We start from the raw sequence: 18593 nt of genomic DNA, 5'->3' as shown, positions 1-18593 counted from the left end.
TGGACCAGCTGACAGACCAACAGACCGACACTGCCATCCATACTACTACAGGCTAAATATTCAAAATTATTCTCAATTTTAACCCTGAAAAGCGACATAATGGAAAAGGTCTTTGCGGACATTGATTATTCCAGTATAAAGAAGAAAAGCTGCCAGGAAGCCTTCTGCTGTTGTATAATAATGAGAAAAATACATACATTTCCACTAATGTGTCATATGTTGTTGCTACAGCAACAGACAGCAGTGCAGGTCGGGCTGACCATGGACAAACCAAAAACAAATGACCAACACTTGAGTTGGAGTAAAATATCTGCTTTAAATATGTTTGAATAGTTTTGGATAAGTCAATGATGGAAATCAGATTCAAATGTGGGATGAACTCTCTCACTCTCGCTCGCTCGCTCCCTCACTCACTCACTCTCTAGCTCCCTCACTCACTCACTCGCTCACTCACTCACTCAGCAAACTCCACTGAGAAGGGATGGCGACACATGGAGGGTCTGGAGAGCAGCCATCACATTCCTTGACCTCTGACCCCGCAGACAACCAATGGCCTTCACAGACACAGCAATAAACACACACAGTCTTTTGCTTAAATTGTCCTGTGCTCTGTCTGTCTCTGCTCTAGGACACGCTGCACAGTAAGGACAAATACTGAATTTACAAAAAGCTTTAAAGCCCCTCACTCTGTTGCGCTCCTGCTCATTCTCTCTCTCCCTCCCCTCCTTTCTTAACATCCTATTCTCTATTTTCCTGCCTCCCTCCCTCCTTTTTTCTCCCTGAATGTCTGAATGAGAGCCCCAGGCAAGCAGAGCCACAGAGTGGTCTTTGTGAAGGGGGAGAAAGGCAGCTCTGATCCAGGGGGAAGTGGCCACTGTGGGGGCTAACCCCTGCTTTGTGTGAGGGGCCTGGTTCCTTGCCCCAGCTTAAATTCACTCACACACCCACAAGCAAGCAAGCAAACACACACACACACACACACACACACACACACACACACACACACACACACACACACACACACACACACACACACACACACACACACACACACACACACACACACACACAGGTCCCTCTTCACATCCTAAGCCTTCTGTGGTGAAGGGTCAAGTACACACACACACATATGAGCACACATACATACACACAAACACTGCAGGAAGCTGAACACAATAGGTGCCAGTCTCTGCAGCCTCCAGTGTTTCTTTACAAACCCCTCATGTGTTGCTGAAAAAGACACGGACTGATTAGCGAGAGGAAGGAGGGGTGAGGCATAGGGGTGAGAGCATGAAAATGAAAGAGTGAGGCAAGACAGCAAGGGGTAAATGAAAAAAAGAAAAGGTTGGATGGCTGGTTCTGACAGCTGGATGGTCACAAGCACTGGGACTATTTCTTTAATGGAAGAAGCAGCAGCAGGACAGATAAAGGAGACAGAGAGAGAGAGACAGAGCACTCATCTGAGCTGAGAGAGAGAAGAGGAGAGACCAGCAAGATGAGGGAACAAAAAGTACAGACTCACAAAGAGGGAGGAGCAGCAGATGTCTGGTCTGCAACACCAGCAGGTACAACAGTTTGACAAATGACATCTCTTACCTGTCGCCCGTCGGCCCTCCACAGGCCGTTGCTGGTCTTGGTGGGGGCAATGGTGACGACCGGAGGGGTGCCGGGGACACTGTGGCCCCTGTTCTGGCCCAAGAGGGGCCCTAATGAGCCCCGCTTAGGGGTGGTGACTGGTGAGCTGTGGCTGGTGGCAGGGGAAGAGACTGGAGACGGCTCACCGCTGAGGGCAGAACCTAAGGAGAGGAGGAGAGAGGAGAGGCGATGAATGACAGCCAGAGAGGCAAGAATAAACGTCCGGCTCATCAGATTAAAACGATTTCGGCATCAAACAATCCTCCTGTGACAAAATAACTTCTTTTTTTTTGTCAGTGTGACAAAGTCAACTGACTTTGATGAAAGGCTTTCTGGAGAAAAAAAAAATTTGACTGAAATAAAGGAGAGAGTAAAAAGATACAGGAAGGGAAAGGACACAAGATGAAAGTGTGCGTGTGATGAAAAAGGACAAAAATCAGAGAGCGTGAAAAAAGGATGTCATAAATGAATGTGTTAAAGAAAAGATACTAGGTGTGACACAGCAAAGGGGAAGTGTTAAATGTGGTCGACTATGTGTGTGTTGTCTGTAACATTCACTCTGGCATTACTCTATTACTGTAACCATCACTAATCAATACACACACACAGAAACACAACCAGAGACTGAAAGGAGGAGAGAAATAATGAGAAAGGGAAAGAGAGAGAAAATGAGATAGTGATGGAGAGAGGGGGGACAGAGAAGGGAGAGCTTGTTATAATTGGCTGTAATTAGATTCTCATTATTAGGAGATGAATGGAAACGAATGAAGGAAGAGACAGAGAGGGAGAGGTCAGAATAGGTCAGCTCTTATCCAACACCTTCATTAGGACACCAAGGAGTTGAGGGAGGAGACACACACACACACACACACACACACACACACACACACACACACACACACACACACACACACACACACACACACACACACACACACACACACACGAAGAGCTACCAGGCAGTAACACATTTCACGTTAAACCACAAAGTACAACCTTGGTCTGTGAAATGATCTTCTCACGCTATCACTGGCAGTGCGTTGTCCAATTGTCAGTCGTTTATACCTCGTTCCCATTTTGACAAAAAACTTGTTTCCCTTTATGACGGGTTTTAGACGATTAGAATGATAACACGTTCATGTCTGTATGCTAAATATGAAGCACCCGCTATCAGCGTAGACTGGAGGCAGAGACCAAAGGCTGGATCTGTCCAAAAGTAACAAAATCCACCTCCCAGCACCTCTAAGCTCACTAAATAAGGTGTTATATGTCTCACCTTCTCACCTGACGCCTGTAGTAGAGGCTGTTTTTGGGTGAGACCAACAAAGAAGTGTGTGTGTGTGTGTGCGTGCGTGCGTGCGCCCTGGGTTTTTTTTTTTTTAGGGAGATTAGATCATCACTCACCTCTGGGATCCTCCGCCTGTTTGGCCAGTTTACGTAGGGCAGCAGCGAATCCGGAGTTTGCAGACTGGGCAACCGCGTTCCCATTGGTTAGTGGGCTGAGGGGACTGACTGTAGCCGTGGTGCGCGTTGCCGTGGAGATCATTCCTAATGATGGTGATTTATTGGACTCATGGTTCATACCTGAGGAAAGTGGGAAGAAAGATGTGAGGAAAGGAACTTTATCATTTTGATATCTTTAGAATAAAACACTGCACAATGCACTCGTCACAAACGCCGTGACGCCTCTGCCAACCGAGGAGAGTTCAATAACTCCCATTTCCACAGAGGATTTGTGTGCTTCGTGTCAGTTTGCAAGAAAAAGCACCGAGTCTTTGAACACATCTTATTTTTGATGAATGAATAAAACTCAACTGACAAGTGTGTGTGTGTGTGTGTGTGTGTGTGTGTGTGTGTGTGCGTGCTTCTGTGTCGGATAGCGAGTGAGTGCACAACGCTGACCCACGCGTGTGCCCTCACTGTGCTCCGCGAGAGACAAGAGTGGAGGGAGTGGAGCTGTGTCAGATAGAGCGGTGACCCTAATAGCAAATCACACACACGAGTGCACACATGTCCATTTCCTCAAGGGAGCCAGTCAACACATCTTAAGACCTCGGGAGAGTCCACACGCAAACCTTATTATTAGGTATCCCAACATTTTTTTTTTTTTTTTTTTTTTTACACCCTCTCTGATACAAACATGCAACACAGACAAATAAACAGCCACACTCATAACCGACACCTATGTCTGCTGGACAGTGGACACTCGGAGAGCAAACACGGTGAGACTAACCTTTGTCTTCACCCTTTACCCTCGCACTGACCCGCTAATGTTAATTACAGCTGGAATTAGCCCGGCAGCCCCCCCCCCCCCTTTGCCTGCTACAGCAATGACCTCATTACCAACACAACGCGCAGTCACACAAACACCTTTAAATCACACACAAACACACGCAAGACCGCAAGAACAAACAAAAGAGGCAAAGCAGTTAAAACACACTCGTGAAACATTTCAAAAGAGGCACACGCTGAACACCATTTATTGAACGTTCAGCTCGTCACGCTGACAATGTTGAAAGAATAAAGAGCACTCCCAGCTCCCAGCGTTTTAGTACCCCAAAAAAAAAAAAAAAAAGTACCAGTAATGTCATATTTACAGATGTCGGGTTGGCTCGTTTCATCTACCTGCCGCACACGTGGGCAAACAATGCAACAGAGGAAGCAGAAGAAGTGAGAGAAAGAACATGTATGAAGTGCAGGGTGGCCGCATCTTACGTCAAGTGGAAACAAACAAGAGGTTGCCAGAGGTTACCTGGGTGTATTGTACGTCCTAAATATACAAAAAAAAAAAAAAAAAAAACAACAGCAATTAAAACTGAATATGATGACGGTATTAAAAAAAAAAAAAAAAAACGGTTCCAGGTTTTATGAGCCTGCCAGCTGACACAACGCGAGACCACAACATGTCCTGCAGCTTCTTTCATCCGAACTGCTTTTATAGACAACTCGTGTATACGTTTTCTTTTTCCAGGTTTCCTTATTTATGCTGCTTTCCTTACTTCCGCGGCTTCACACATGTCTTTATTTACGTGTCTTTACAGGCTAATTGAAAGTGAAACTGTAGAATCGGATAGAAAAGAAAAGCGAGATGAAGAGAGAGTAAAAGCTCAGATCCTGACAGCCCGCGAGCGCGCGCGTGAACGTGTGCGTGTGTGCGTGCGTGCGTGCGTGTGTGTGTGTGTGTCCATATCTCTGTCTCTGCTGAGCCCAGCAGTCAAGGGAGAGATGATAAGACAGTTTCTATCGACTCCTTCTCTCCCTCCCTCCCTCCCTCCCCTCCATTCTCTCACTCTTTCCTCCCCGTCTCTCTCTCTTCTCTTCTCTCTCTCTCTCTCTCTGTTTCTCGTTTATCTCAGCATACTGGAGCTTATTTAACAAAAGCCAACACACATAATCTCCTCTCTGTTTCTTGCTTTCTTTCTTCCTTCTTCCTTCAATCTTTTCTTACAGGCTATTCCTCTGATACTTATCCGTGTCATCCGCGAGCGCGCACGCACACACACACACACACGCTCTAGCGTGTGCATATGTACATAATACAAACATGCAAACACTCACCCTCCCGCTTGCTGTTCTCCTCCCGCTCGTCGTCTTTCTGCTCCTGTGTGAGACTCTTTCACTCTCTCCCTCTCAGCCTTGCAGCTGCTACGTGGTCACGTGACCTCCTTTCTATCCACCCCCCCTCCTCCCCCTCCTCCTCCTACTCCTCCTCTCCATCTACCGCCCCCCCTCCCCCTCCTCCATCCTCTCCCTCCCCATCTATCACCCTCTCCATCCTACCTCCTACTCCTCTCTTCTCTGTCACTCTTTTTTATCTTTCCATTTTCCCTCCTTAGCTGTCGCTCTCCTCTCTCTCAAACTGTGCTCTCTGTCGTTTTCTTTTCTCTCTTCATCCTTCATCCTTCCTCCTTTTGGCTTGCACTCTGGGGAGGGAGGGTGGCGGCGGCGGTCGCGGTGGTGGCGGGGGGGGGGGGGAGAGGGTGAGGGGGTGGAGAGGGATGAGTAGAAGGAGGAGGAGGGTGATGACGGGGAGGGTGTATGTGTGATTTGAGCTGTGTGTGTGTGTGTGTGTGTGTGTGTGTGTGTGTGTGTGTGTGTGTGTGTGTGTGTGTGTGTGTGTGTGTGTGTGTGTGTGTGTGTGGTAGAGGGTAGTGTTAACCCTCCATCCATCACTCTGTCTCTCTGTTAGTCAGCTCTGTCTGCTCTGGGACACGGGGGTCCTGCGGTGGGTGGGTGGTTGGGTGGGGTGGGGTGGGGGGCGGGGGTGGTTTTTACAGTGACCTATCACCTTTCACCTCTGACCTCCACAGCAGCGGGTTGGAGGATGACACAAACAACAGAACCTAAATACAAATTAAGACATTCAACCCCCCCCTCTAGAAATCTTTTTTTTATTTTTTTATTTTTTTTTTAAATGATGACTGAATGAGTAAACAGGACTAAAAGGCCGCGCTCGCAGCACCGTGAGGTTGTCAGGCTCATTACATCACAAAACAGTTGGGGGGTGGGGGGGGGGGAGAGAAAAGGAAGAAGAAGAAAAGGAAGAAGAAGAAGAAGAAGAAATGGAGAGACAACCTTGGTGTTCAGATGAATAACAGGGCACAAAACATGTGAATTTGGCCTGGGGATGTTGCCAGGCCAAAACACGAGGGTTCACCCTCTGTGCAGCAGACGGTGTACGTTTTCAGCCACCTGAACCTCACCGCGCTTGGAGATGAGTGCGAGCGTTAGCATTGCCAACACGAATGCAGTTAACATGTTACAAACAAGTAAACAACCAACTGACATTACTATAAATATACAAACATGTTGACATTGCTGGAAATACTAGCATGAATTGTAAACAACCATAGACTGTATATTAAAAAGTGCATAGTGATGGGAGTGCCTTAACGTGCAATACCACTGAGGGCCACCGGGGCCTGGCTCCAAAAAAATCTATTTCTCTCATAAAATACAAAGTCAATAAGTTTCACGGTGGCATTCGCCAATTTGTTCTTGTGGTTCTTCTGAATATAATCCCATAATTAAGTAGATATTAAGGGCTCTCTATGATGGTTTAATTGACAGGCTTGGGGTGCAGTCAGGTTTCCTACAAAGTTGGACGGGCATAGCGTCCTCAGGTTCTCACTCAACCAATGGGTGACATCACAGTAGGTTGCTGCTTGTAAACAGCGACTAAATATTCTGGGCTCAGTTTTGAGCTGAATGCAGAAAGCATAATGCTAACCATATTTACTGCGAGCATAAATGCTTATGCTCCCGTTTGATAGCACGTCAGCATCCACGCATGTGTTGAAAATGCCCTGACATGTAACACAGCTGTGTACATGTTAGCATTAATCTTTAAATTTGGTGGTGGCTGTTTGTTTTTTTGGTCCAAATTTTTAACCTGTCCTGTCTTGAACCGGAGCGTTGGACAAGTGTGCAATCTGACCTGCTGGTGGCACTCCATGAAAAGTCAGGGGACCATTAATGTCTGCCCAAAATCTCTTTGCAATCCATCCAATTTTTCCAATATCTCACCCCGGACCAAAGTGCTGACCACTGATCCATCGACCGACTGACACTCCGGCTCCTGAAGCCACCGACACGGCTGGAACTAAGCCAGAGACACAACCTGCCCTGAGCTTTGCCAAAATGGAAATTACATCCGTGCGCGACGCCATTCATCAACACACCTACATACACAATCGCATTCTGCTTGGCGTGATGGAGGTGATATCGGACATGTTGAGGCCTGCGTCTTTAACACCTTTTTTTGTGCGACTCGCTCTCTCCTCTTTTACTTTCGCTCACTCACACACAAAAACAGACAACACACACGACTCAGGGGGGACTGTCAGGACAGCAGGGGAGGATCTGCTCTGCCCCGTCAGCTCATTAAAAAAAGCACAAGGTGTGTGTGTGTGTGTGTGTGTGTGTGTGTGTGTGTGTGTGTGTGTGTGTGTGTGTGTGTGTGTGTGTGTGTGTGTAAGCAGGGATGGGTCATTAGGATGGAAGAAGAGGTTGTAACACACTACCTACTCATTAACCCTCATCACACTGGCATGTGTGTGTGTGTGTGTGTGTGTGTGTGTGTGTGTGTGTGTGTGTGTGTGTGTGTGTGTGTGTGTGTGTGTGTGTGTGTTTTAGTGCCGCCTGTGTTAACACTTAAGACAATAAATTGACTATCCTCATTTGTGTTTATGAACGGTTACCTAACGTTAGACCATTAATGAGTCGGCGCACAAAGCGTCGATCTCGCACAATCACGCACTCGCAGAAAATATGCTCCATTTAAGTTTTAAGACATTATTATTTGGGCTTCTACAGCTGATACTAATCGCAACAACAGCTACTGTTGTTGTTACAATAGCTGGCAGACTTTTCCAAATTCCTCTGACAAGTGCACACACACACACACACACACACACACACACACACACACACACACACACACACACACACACACACACACACACACACACACAAGGAAGGGGAGAGGGAGAGGGAAAAGTAGCCAAATGTTTTACAGCCTCTTAAACTTGTCTGTAATAGCAGTCAGAGTGGCGTCAACACAGCAGTCTCCTGGGTTACTCCAGGGGCTGCTAAATGGCTTTACTAGCTCCAGTCACTCTGCAGCTCGCACAGAAACACTTAACACGTTCTTACAATCCATAAACAACGAACACACACTCCCACTCTGGCATCTCACACACTCGCGATCACACTGACGGCACACAAATTAACAGAAACGCCAGAAAAAAAACCCCGACAGAACAATGACATCAAATGAAACACACATATGCGGGCTGTCTGTGCAAATACATGCAAAAGAAAAGACACAATTAGCTGACTCAGGATTCGGGCATTGTGCGTCACAAAACATATGCATGTGACCCCTGGGGACCAAACAGCCAGCACGCATTTATGGTCCTGGGATAAATGGAGCAGAAAAAGCAGATACTGTAATAACCAACACCTCCAGCAAAAAACAACAACAAAAATAAAACACAAAGCGCGTCCAAAAAAGACACTGGAGCAGAGAGTTGTAGCACAATAAGAAATAATGGAGGAAGTATGGGAAGTGTAACAGTCATTACTCTGTTTTATGTTTTACAGTGAGTCAGCCAGAGCAGAGCCATGTTTACTGTGCAATCATAACAGAGTCAAGATGTTAGTGAAAGGTCTATAAATTATCACAGCCACAGCTTAGAGCTGAAATGTCATCTGTCAGAAAAGGAGGCAGGGCTACGTTGGAAAAACTCTTCTTCTCTGAACTTTAGGCCTTTCTCTCCACCCCCTCCTGGCTGCAGGGCGCTGTTCCTCTTTCACCGGCCCCTTCTCCATTTCTTTAATCAGTGTACTTGTCTACAAGCATCTTGTCACTGTCTTTCAGATAGAGAAAGAAGATATAAATAGCAGCTGTACTCGGACGCCTCACAATTTTCGCTATCTGTCCGCGTTATCATTTCTTTGCCTTGTCATTTCCTCCTATCTCTTTTTCACTCTCCTACCTCTCACTCGACAGCCTCTCCCATCGCGTCGGCTACGTTCTGTTTTTTTCCCCTCTGTCATCGATCTCTTCTTCGCCGTGTGGCTCGGTCTCACCTCTCTGATACGGAGATGATGCAAAAAGATAAAACATTCTGAGGCAAACCAATCTTACCCCGTCTGAGTTTGTTTTGGCGCCCGGCTGCGTCGGACTCCTGTCCGCAGGTTTTTATGTGGCGTGCGAGTGTGGCGCGTGTGTGTGTGTGTGTGTGTGTGTGTGTGTGTGCGTGCGTGTGCGTGTTCAGAATTGGTGGTAGAGGTATATACAGAGGGTTGTGTCAGACAGTTGACAGCCACAGTTACTCCTCCTCTGGCCTGAGGCGGGCTGCGCTCACCAGGTGCCGACACCGCTGTGGTGGCTATAGACCTCAACCATCTGAGTAAACATGAAGTGGGGGGAGGGAGGGGTTGGGGGGGGGGGACGTCGACACACATAGACACACTCTCATTGCACAAAGGTGTATGAGGACACGCAGACTAATAGACACGCATAAACTTTCCTGTCAGGCAGGTGTTTGGAAGTGCAGCGTATAATTGAACTGCGTGTAAGAAAACCTGCAGAACAACTATCGCTGTGGTAAACAATGATAGTGTTGAAAGAGTTACATTTAAAGTGCAGCTTGGGTCAGCAAATCAGAGGGGAGCTGATTCTGTTGGCCAGGTCTCTCAGAAAATGAAGTTTAATGGGTTATTTTATAGATTTGATGGATTATTTCCTAATATATCATCACTATATAGATTTTGGTAAAAGCCGTGCGGCATTGCCACTTGACTTATCATGTGTCAGCTTGTACCTGCTTTTGACTGCTCGTTATTAAGCTACAAAACAATACTACAGATAAGGTCAGGTAGATGCTGTTTCCATGATTTAAAAACATTTATTTCTTGATGATTCATTCGAAAAAATAGATGTGGAAGTTTCCCGGTACTCAAGGAGACAGTCAGTCCAAACACAGGTCCAGGTCCAAATGTTTTAAATTCGGAGAGCGCAGACCTCCATCAAGGCCAACAGTCCACTCTTCTCTGATATGCAAATCTGCAACTGCAACCTCTACGTATGCCCGGATATATTTTCAAAACTAAAATGATGTCAAAATATGCTGAAGCTTTGCATCTCAGCTGTTGTACCGGTTTCGCTTCTCTCCTCCCTGTCCCACAGTGCTCCATATAGATTACTTGCTGTATTAAATCTTAAGTGCATGTGTTTCCCAGAGGATTACTGGTGCCAGTGAATGTGGCTTATGATATGAAGTCGGCATATTTTTAGAATGACCTTTGTTTTGTCACTGCTAAAAATCTACTGGATTTTACCATATATAGCATTTAGTAGGCCCGAATGTTATAATGATAAGTGGATCTGCCCTCTGATTTGGATCCGCTCCCAAATTTAATGGGTTCTTACTTGGCTCAGGCTACACCCTTCCACCAAGTTTCATGAAAGTAAAACTGGTAGTTTTTCTGCAAAAAAACAATCAAACAAACATAACCAAAAACAACTTCCAACTTGTAGGAAGTAATAAAATACAACAACAAAAAAATAGTGGAATTGTGACAGCCTATTTAAGAGGCTGGAAGGAGAAAATGTTTTTGTTTAAGTGATTATAAAAATACTCTTGTCAATTAATTAACTCTATTAAGTTTCAGCTCTTATGACAGCAAAACTACAAGCGATAAAACATATCACAGTAATAAGAATGAGAAGCCTACCAAAGACACACAGAATGAATATGAATATTGTTAATTGGCTAACAACTTCAGTTATTATTATTATTATTTTTTTTTAATCATTTAAAGATGTAAAAGCACTGAGGTGAATCTGAAGCCATGAGCAGTCGAGTCTGGGTTTACAGTATCTATACGAGAAGGAGGTAATTAAAGAGATTGGAGGTTTACTCAATAACCCCTGCTGAGCAGCTGGTCTACGGCAGGTCAGGAGCAGCACATGGTACATGGTGCATGGAGCGTGTGTGTGTGTGTGTGTGTGTGCGTGTGTGTGTGTGCGCGCGCGTGTGTGTGTGTGTGTGTGTGTGCGTGTCGAGCTCCACCTGCGGGCTGTGTACACACACAAAAGCGACGGGATCCGCTTGACTGCTGCTAATGCGCCCGACGGCATCTATCTCAGCCAAACAATACAGTCACTGTTAAAGGTCCCGGATTAAAGAGCGACTCCTCTATCTCCCATGGGTGCTGAGAGAAACTATCATGGAGGAGACTGGCGGTGTTTTTCAGGTCTGTCTTCCTCTCTATTAAGTTGACCAGGAACAAACAGGTGAGGTATTTGTTCACTGACAAGTTTGACAAGAAAGACACAACAAGGAACCTCAAACAGCTCACGAGCCTCACCTCACGCAGCTGCGCCAAGACACGCGATTGAATGCGTTAAACAGGAAGTGGATCATTCCGGCTTCAAAGTAAGAGCATGCAGCGACCCCTGCATGGGAATATAAAAGCTAATATAGGCTACAAATGTTATTCTGAGGAAAGCGAGAGACTTCTTAAGCCTTCAAATTAAATACTACCCCGTATATTTGTTCCACTGTGACACACGCTAACACTTTTATTTTAAAACTGGAAACCAGAAGCAGTTTACTCCTGTTGGGTTTTTTTTTACACTGTCCGTCAAGCTGAACCCGCTTGTCTGATCACATATTATTACCGACTGATTCAACGTCACACTTCCCACTTATAGCCGAGTATTATAGCCTACCTCAGTTCATCTAAAAAAAATAGCTCCGGTTTCACTTCCAACAATCCGTTAGATGTTGACAAAAAAGATGAAAAAAGAAGCACAAACTGAGGAGAGAACTGCCCACACACATCAAAGATAAACAATTATAGCCATAACGCAAAAAAAGAAAAAAATACACCATAAAGTAGACGGAAGCACGTATGACTACTACAAAGTAAAAGCTCTAACAGGAACGAGAGATTGAGAGGTTATTTTATTTTTTTATTTTTTTGTAAGAAGCCATAAAGTCATTGAATAAATCCACAACTCAGCGCCACAGGCGAAATCATAGCAATAACTCAACCCACTGTCAACTTTAAAAGCAGAAAAGAGGCACAAATGAAATGGCTTCATTCACTCCGGGAAACAACAAAGCAATCAAAGACATTTTCGGGCTACTATAACAACAAAAAGCACACAACTTACCGCCTCACCAAAGGAAACAACATCCTCGGTTTTTGCGCATTCTGCACGTAGATAAATGACGGCTCTGCGCAGAGCGATATACTGCTTGATCTCTGCGATGGCAGCACAACACGCACCGATGTGGAGATTATGTGAAGGAGAAGGACAACTCATTAACTGTCCTCAGAGAGGGAGAGAGAGAGAGAGAGAGAGAAGAGGGAGAGAGGCGGGGTATGAGAGGGGAGGGGAATGGGGGAGGGGGAGGAGGAGAAGGAGAAGGAGGAGGGCGAGCACCTGCTCCACTGATGCTCCCCGGAGAGATGGAGGGATGAAGGGATGGAGGATGTGGCCCCAGACTGCTGATACCTCACGGCCTGGACATGTTTACTGTCCACTGGAGACAGTCAGATCTGTTCAAGTCAGCTCCTCCTGCTGTTACACTGTACTCACACAGAACAGAGGAGCTCCAACAGGCTAATTTAACTAATATAATACTGAGCTCCTGCTGCTGCTAATAAACATGATCTACTACTGTTATTAACAATATAACTTGTAAATCTTCATTACCAAAAACAATACCACAGTGTAAAAATACCCAGTACTTCAATATTGCTGGCAGTCCACATCCAACAAGTGTAATCACCAGTGGTAGAAAGTAACTGCTCAAGTACATTTACTGAAGTACTGTGCTTAAGTACAATTTTGAGATACTTGTACTTCACTTGAGTATTTCCATCTGATGCTAGTTCCTACTTTTACTCCTCTACATTGATCTGACAGCTTTATTTCTTTTCAAATGAAGATTTGACACAGAGGATGATTTTACAAACTTATAAAATCCAACACATTGTTAAAGATTAAACCAGTGTTTTTCAACCTTTTTGTCTTCTGTCATCTTACAAAAAGCAGTGTGTAGTCGGGGTCAGATTTCAGACGTCGATGAGTTGTTAACAGCTGCACCAAACAGAGATTATTTTCCCTCTAAACTTCTCACATGGTTTTGTTTCAATGAATGTTCAAATAATCTAATACCCGAGCAAAAATCAAGGATAAGAGAAAAAGTCCAAAAACTGAAAACAGATTTATGGATCAGAACTCAGTTTTTTCTTCTTTCCTCTCCCATTAATCATCTGACAGCCTCTCAGATTTATCTGTTGTCCCTGTTTATAAAACTGGCTATAAAGCAGTTTATATTTGCTCCACCAGCAGCTGCTAAAACATTAAAATGCTGCTTACACACTGATGCTTCACTATTAATAATCTAATGATGTCATATATAATAATATATTAGTCAGTGGGACCTTATACATTTACTTTGATACTTTAACTACATTTTGCTGGTAATACTTGTAGTAGAGTGTAGAATAGTGGATCTGAATACTTCTTCCGCCACTGCTAAGTATTGTACATATTGTCATTTATATTTCCGTGGTTATTTGAGCAGGTGATTCTTTATCTACAGGTAAACTGGATGTGACAGAATTTTTGGGTATACTTGGGTATACAGGACTCCAAAAAGTCACTTGGGGGCAGTGCAGCAAGCCATAAAACATTATGATGAACATTACTCAATTGAGTAACATTGGCATATATTTAGATTTGTGTTTTTGGCGACCTGCTTCTCATGGCTTGTTTTTTTTTCTTCACAAAGTCCTGATAAAAATGCCTTTCTCTTGCTCTGTTAAATGTTCCTCTGTGCTCTCTGGGTTCACCTGTTTGCAGGGCATGTTGTATGCAGCATACAGTGGATTCATGCGAGCCTTTTCACTTTAACCAGCTGCCTGCTCAGTTGCCCAGAGTATATCCTTTTGGTTAAGCCACATAAGTGCAACTTCTGCAGTTTTTCATAGGTTTCCTGTCTGTATCTGTGCACTAACTGTCAAATGAAGCCAAACAATACTGCAGCAGGTTGATAAGAGGAGAGTTGCGGGCAAGAAAACTCAAAGAACGACCTGGATCACACCTAAATGCTCCACAGAGCTGACGGAACTGCAGATATTGGTGATAAGTCTCTGTGTTTCTCAATACAAGCAACTCCCTTAATGTGACTGGTACATACTCAGTCACCGTTTGATCTGATTGTTAATATAAACATATTGATTTGTGCGAATTTAAAAGCAAAACCTGTAATTTACTTAAATAATTTAATTGAGCTTGACAAGTTGTTATCATATTATTTAACTGTCCTTTTCTTTTTCTTTTTTTTTAATTGAATAGCATTACATCTCTCAGAATACTTTCTAATAAGACCACCAGTGTAAAAATGTTGCTTAATACACAAAACACTGTTTTATGTGAGGAGCGAATATTCATGCTACATTGACTTCACTGAATTTTTAATGATTTCCTCCAGATATTAACTAAATTTACAAACATACAATATGAAGTATCAAGCCATTAACATGTTTAACAACATTTATCTGTCATCATGTGCTATAAGCTCTCTCAGCCTGCTTCATTTAGTCTAATATTTCAACATCTCCCATGGGCCTTTCTGTCTGTGTCTTTCTTGATCGTTCATCCCTTCATCTCCACATCCCTCTCTCCTTGTCTCCCATGCAGCTGCTCCACTTTGCAGCTATTTAACAGCTGTTTTGCATCAATTTGCGCTTCAGAGTGCAGATTTCTACCTTGTCCGTCCTTCTCCTCCCTCTCACTTTTCATTTCTACCCTCTCCTTCCTGTCGTGCATTTCTAAGTTGCCAGACACACAGTACCACCAAACAGCCTTGATGTTTTCCTCAATGAATAGACTGTCTCCTTCAAGTCTTTCCCTGAGATCCATTCAGTGATGAAAGATGCTCACACACACACACTCGCCTGCATAGGCACAAAATAGATGCACATTTGTGTACACACACACACACACACACACACACACACACACACACACACACACACACACACACACACACACACACACAGACACGCACACACACACGTGCACACACACACACACACACACACACACACACACACACACACACACACACACACGCACGCACACACATGCAAACACATATGCACACAGATTAGCAGCCCCCTACTTCCCTACTTTTCTCTCTATGGAAACAACAAGTACTGAAGGAAGCAATGGAAAAGAAAAGAAAAAAGTGAGGCTCCCCTATAATCCCCAAATCCCTTTCTCTTGTACTCAAACCTACACGAGAAAAAAGAGGGGGAGTGATCGTGTGTGTGTGTGTGTGTGTGTGTGTGTGTGTGTGTGTGTGTGTGTGTGTGTGTGTGTGTGTGTGTGTGTGTGTGTGTGTATGTCTGTGTGTGTCTGCAGAGACTAGTGTAGCCTGACATGATTTATGGTTTGGCTGTGCAGTGCAGGCAGACACTCTCAGTTTACTCTGAGGTGGGTGTCTCACCTCCATCCTTTGTGACCTATAGAGGTTGTATAGCGTTGTGTGTGTGTGTGTGTGTGTGTGTGTGTGTGTGTGTGTGTGTGTGTGTGTGTGTGTGTGTGTGTGTGTGTGTGTGTGTGTGTGTGTGTGTGTGTGTGTGTGAGTGGGCGTGAGAGGGAGGGAGAGGGCGCGATAGAAGGATAAACTCTAAAATGTACAAATGCTTGTGTGTGAACTGCAGGTGCAGGAAAGAGAAGCTAAACCTCCTGGTGTGTGTTTTTGTGAGTGTTTGCGTGCAGTGTTGGGGTCAAAGCCCACAACGGTGTGTATTCTCCAGGTGGGTTATACTTGGCCGTGTGACTATAGGATCCCCCATTAAGCAGCGTGTAAAGCAGGCCAAGCACAGAGGCCATTATGAACTCCAGCAGTAATAGCTCCAGGAATCTTACTGCCTCTGGAGACCTGGTCATTAGCCTATTCCTCTCTCATAAAGCCCTCTATCCATCACACACGCAAGCATACACACATTTGTATGCAGACACAGCCACACACAAACACACAAGCACGTGCGCCGTTTGTCTCTTGCTCTCTTTCTCTGTCTATTCATCTCTGGTGAGGGAGGAAATAGTGCTGGGGATACTGCTTCAAGAACAATCCACCAAGACATCCACAGATGTCTTTGAAAACAGATGCACTCGCTCGCACATAAACACACACACACACACACACACACACACACACACACACACACACACACACACACACACACACACACACACACACACACACACACACACACATTAACGCGCGCGCACACACACACACACACACACACACACACACACACACACACAGATGCTCATTTACAAAAGCAGCGAGGCATAATATCAGCCATGAACCCAAACCCCTGATTATTTAAATGTATTCCTCCTTCCCCATCCAGCAAAAGAGAGACGCTGTAGCAGCCTGTTAGCTCTGGTCAGGTAGGAGATTACAAACAGAAACACTGTCACATACAATGGCACTTCGTGGCTGGACAAGCATTATAATAGCAACTAAATCCACCTTCAGAGCATTCTCTCATACTCTCTCACAGATGTGCATACACTCACTCCGGAGTGAGATTTATTGGCAATTCAGTGAAGACAGGGAAGACAAACTGCAGAAGCAACAAGGAGATGAGTGCACTCTTTATCCTCAGGCAGCTGCACACACACACACACACACACACACACACACACACACACACACACACACACACACACACACACACACACACACACACACACACACACACACACACACGCGCGTACAGTGGTATGTTCACAATCATCATGCAAAACAGTGTGCACGAACCCCCCACACTGCAGAACAGATTCACTCCCATCACACATACAGCGTGTATACATTTCTACCTTCACCTCTGCACACAAACAAACTCGCAGCCTCAAAGTCCGCAGAGGATAACTGTGGTTTTGGTAGAGGCACATGCATACCCACGCGCGCACACACATACAGTATGTATGCCCCCCCCCCCCCACACACACACACACACACACACACACACACACACACACACACACACACACACACACACACACACACACACACACACACACACACACACACACACACACACACACACACACACAGAGTACAGTGTGTACCAGCACAAAGCAGAGGGAGTCCAGAGAGAAGAGATACCTGGGGATGGAGACACATTGGCAAAGGTAATGCTGGAGTCAGTCACTCTGTCCTCAGGCAAAACACACACAAACTCACACAAACACACAGACACTCACAACCCCCCCCCCACACACACACACACACACATACAGTGCTGTAAAGATAAGCACTAATCCTGTTTATTACCTCCTCCCTCTCTGCACTCTCCCTCTCTTTTTCATTTTGTCTCTCCCTCATTTTCTCCCTCTCCCCACTTCTCTTATTTTTCCTGTCTCTCCTCCTCAAGCCTATTTTAGCAGCACACACACACACACACACACACACACACACACACACACACACACACACACACACACACACACACACACACACACACACACACACACACACACACACACAGAGGTTTGTGCACACACACACACATTGTCAGTTTACTCCTGTGATGTTTGCTGGCCTGGGGCTGAGACAAGGAAACAGGGAGGGGAGTGTTGATGTGTGCTGCTCTTTTCCAGCTCCAGCTCTGTTCACGTCCTGCAGAGAGAATTACCTTCCCTTTGTCTGTGTGAAGGGGCTGCTGCCTTTACCATCTGTGCAGCAGATACAGTAGCAGGCGTGTGTGTGTGTGTGTGTGTGTGTGTGTGTGTGTGTGTGTGTGTGTGTGTGTGTGTGTGTGTGTGTGTGTGTGTGTGTGTGTGTGTGTGTGTGTGTGTGTGTGTGTGTGTGTGTGTGTGTGTGTGTGTGTGTGTGTGTGTATGCGCACGTGTATGTGCATGCGTGTGTTTTTGTACGGCTGTACATTTTGCATGATCTAAAGGGAATCATTTTATTTTAAGAAATATGTTTAAGGGTCAGAGAGCGCGAGTGTTTTCAGATTAATGTCCACACAGTCCGGCTACAGTAATGGAGATCCACCTCAAGATCCCTTTAGCAGTTATTCTGGAGCTTTTGACCAGTCATTATGACATTGTAGGTGTTTAAATTTCAATTTTTCTGACCCATTTAAGTCGATGGCCATGTCGGCGTAAAACATTCAGAGTTCATTCTTCACCTTGGAAGCAGCATCTGAAAAAATAATCTAACCTCCGCATCCATTTGGTATCTGTCCTGGGGCTTTTGATCATTTCACGTGACCTTCATCAGCAGGTGGACTTTGCTCGGTCTATTTTCTTTTATTTACACAGACCTCTGTTACAAATTGTAGTATCTCATATTTTCCTAATTGAGGTATGAACCCATCGAATCATGCATAAAACA

The 18593-nt window shown here is 45.0% G+C and overlaps 1 protein-coding gene across 3 annotated transcripts in view; it reads right to left on the bottom strand.

Annotated features, from left to right (window-relative positions):
- The window catches only part of LOC138622890 (genetic suppressor element 1-like), a 39475-nt gene that overhangs the window by 11433 nt on the left and 9449 nt on the right, over positions 1 to 18593 (bottom strand). The window contains exons 1-3 of one of the 3 annotated variants that reach the window (XM_069702033.1): positions 12326 to 12481; positions 3040 to 3219; positions 1597 to 1796 (exon numbers count right to left, since the gene is read on the bottom strand). In XM_069702033.1, the coding sequence (XP_069558134.1) occupies positions 1597 to 1796; positions 3040 to 3217 (378 nt within the window). In that variant the 5' untranslated portion in view covers positions 3218 to 3219; positions 12326 to 12481. Of the gene's footprint in view, positions 1 to 1596; positions 1797 to 3039; positions 3220 to 5193; positions 5323 to 12325; positions 12482 to 18593 lie in introns of those variants that run through there. The other 2 variants (XM_069702032.1, XM_069702031.1) reach the window with 2 other exon arrangements.

This window comes from Brachyistius frenatus, unplaced genomic scaffold (assembly GCF_029030835.1).
Source record: "Brachyistius frenatus isolate BFR_SWC_R1_liver_20210118 unplaced genomic scaffold, ASM2903083v1 Contig_39, whole genome shotgun sequence".
Lineage (NCBI taxonomy): Eukaryota > Metazoa > Chordata > Actinopteri > Embiotocidae > Brachyistius > Brachyistius frenatus.
The sequence above is the reverse complement of the archived record's forward strand: the minus strand, read 5'-3'. Positions and strand labels throughout refer to the sequence as shown.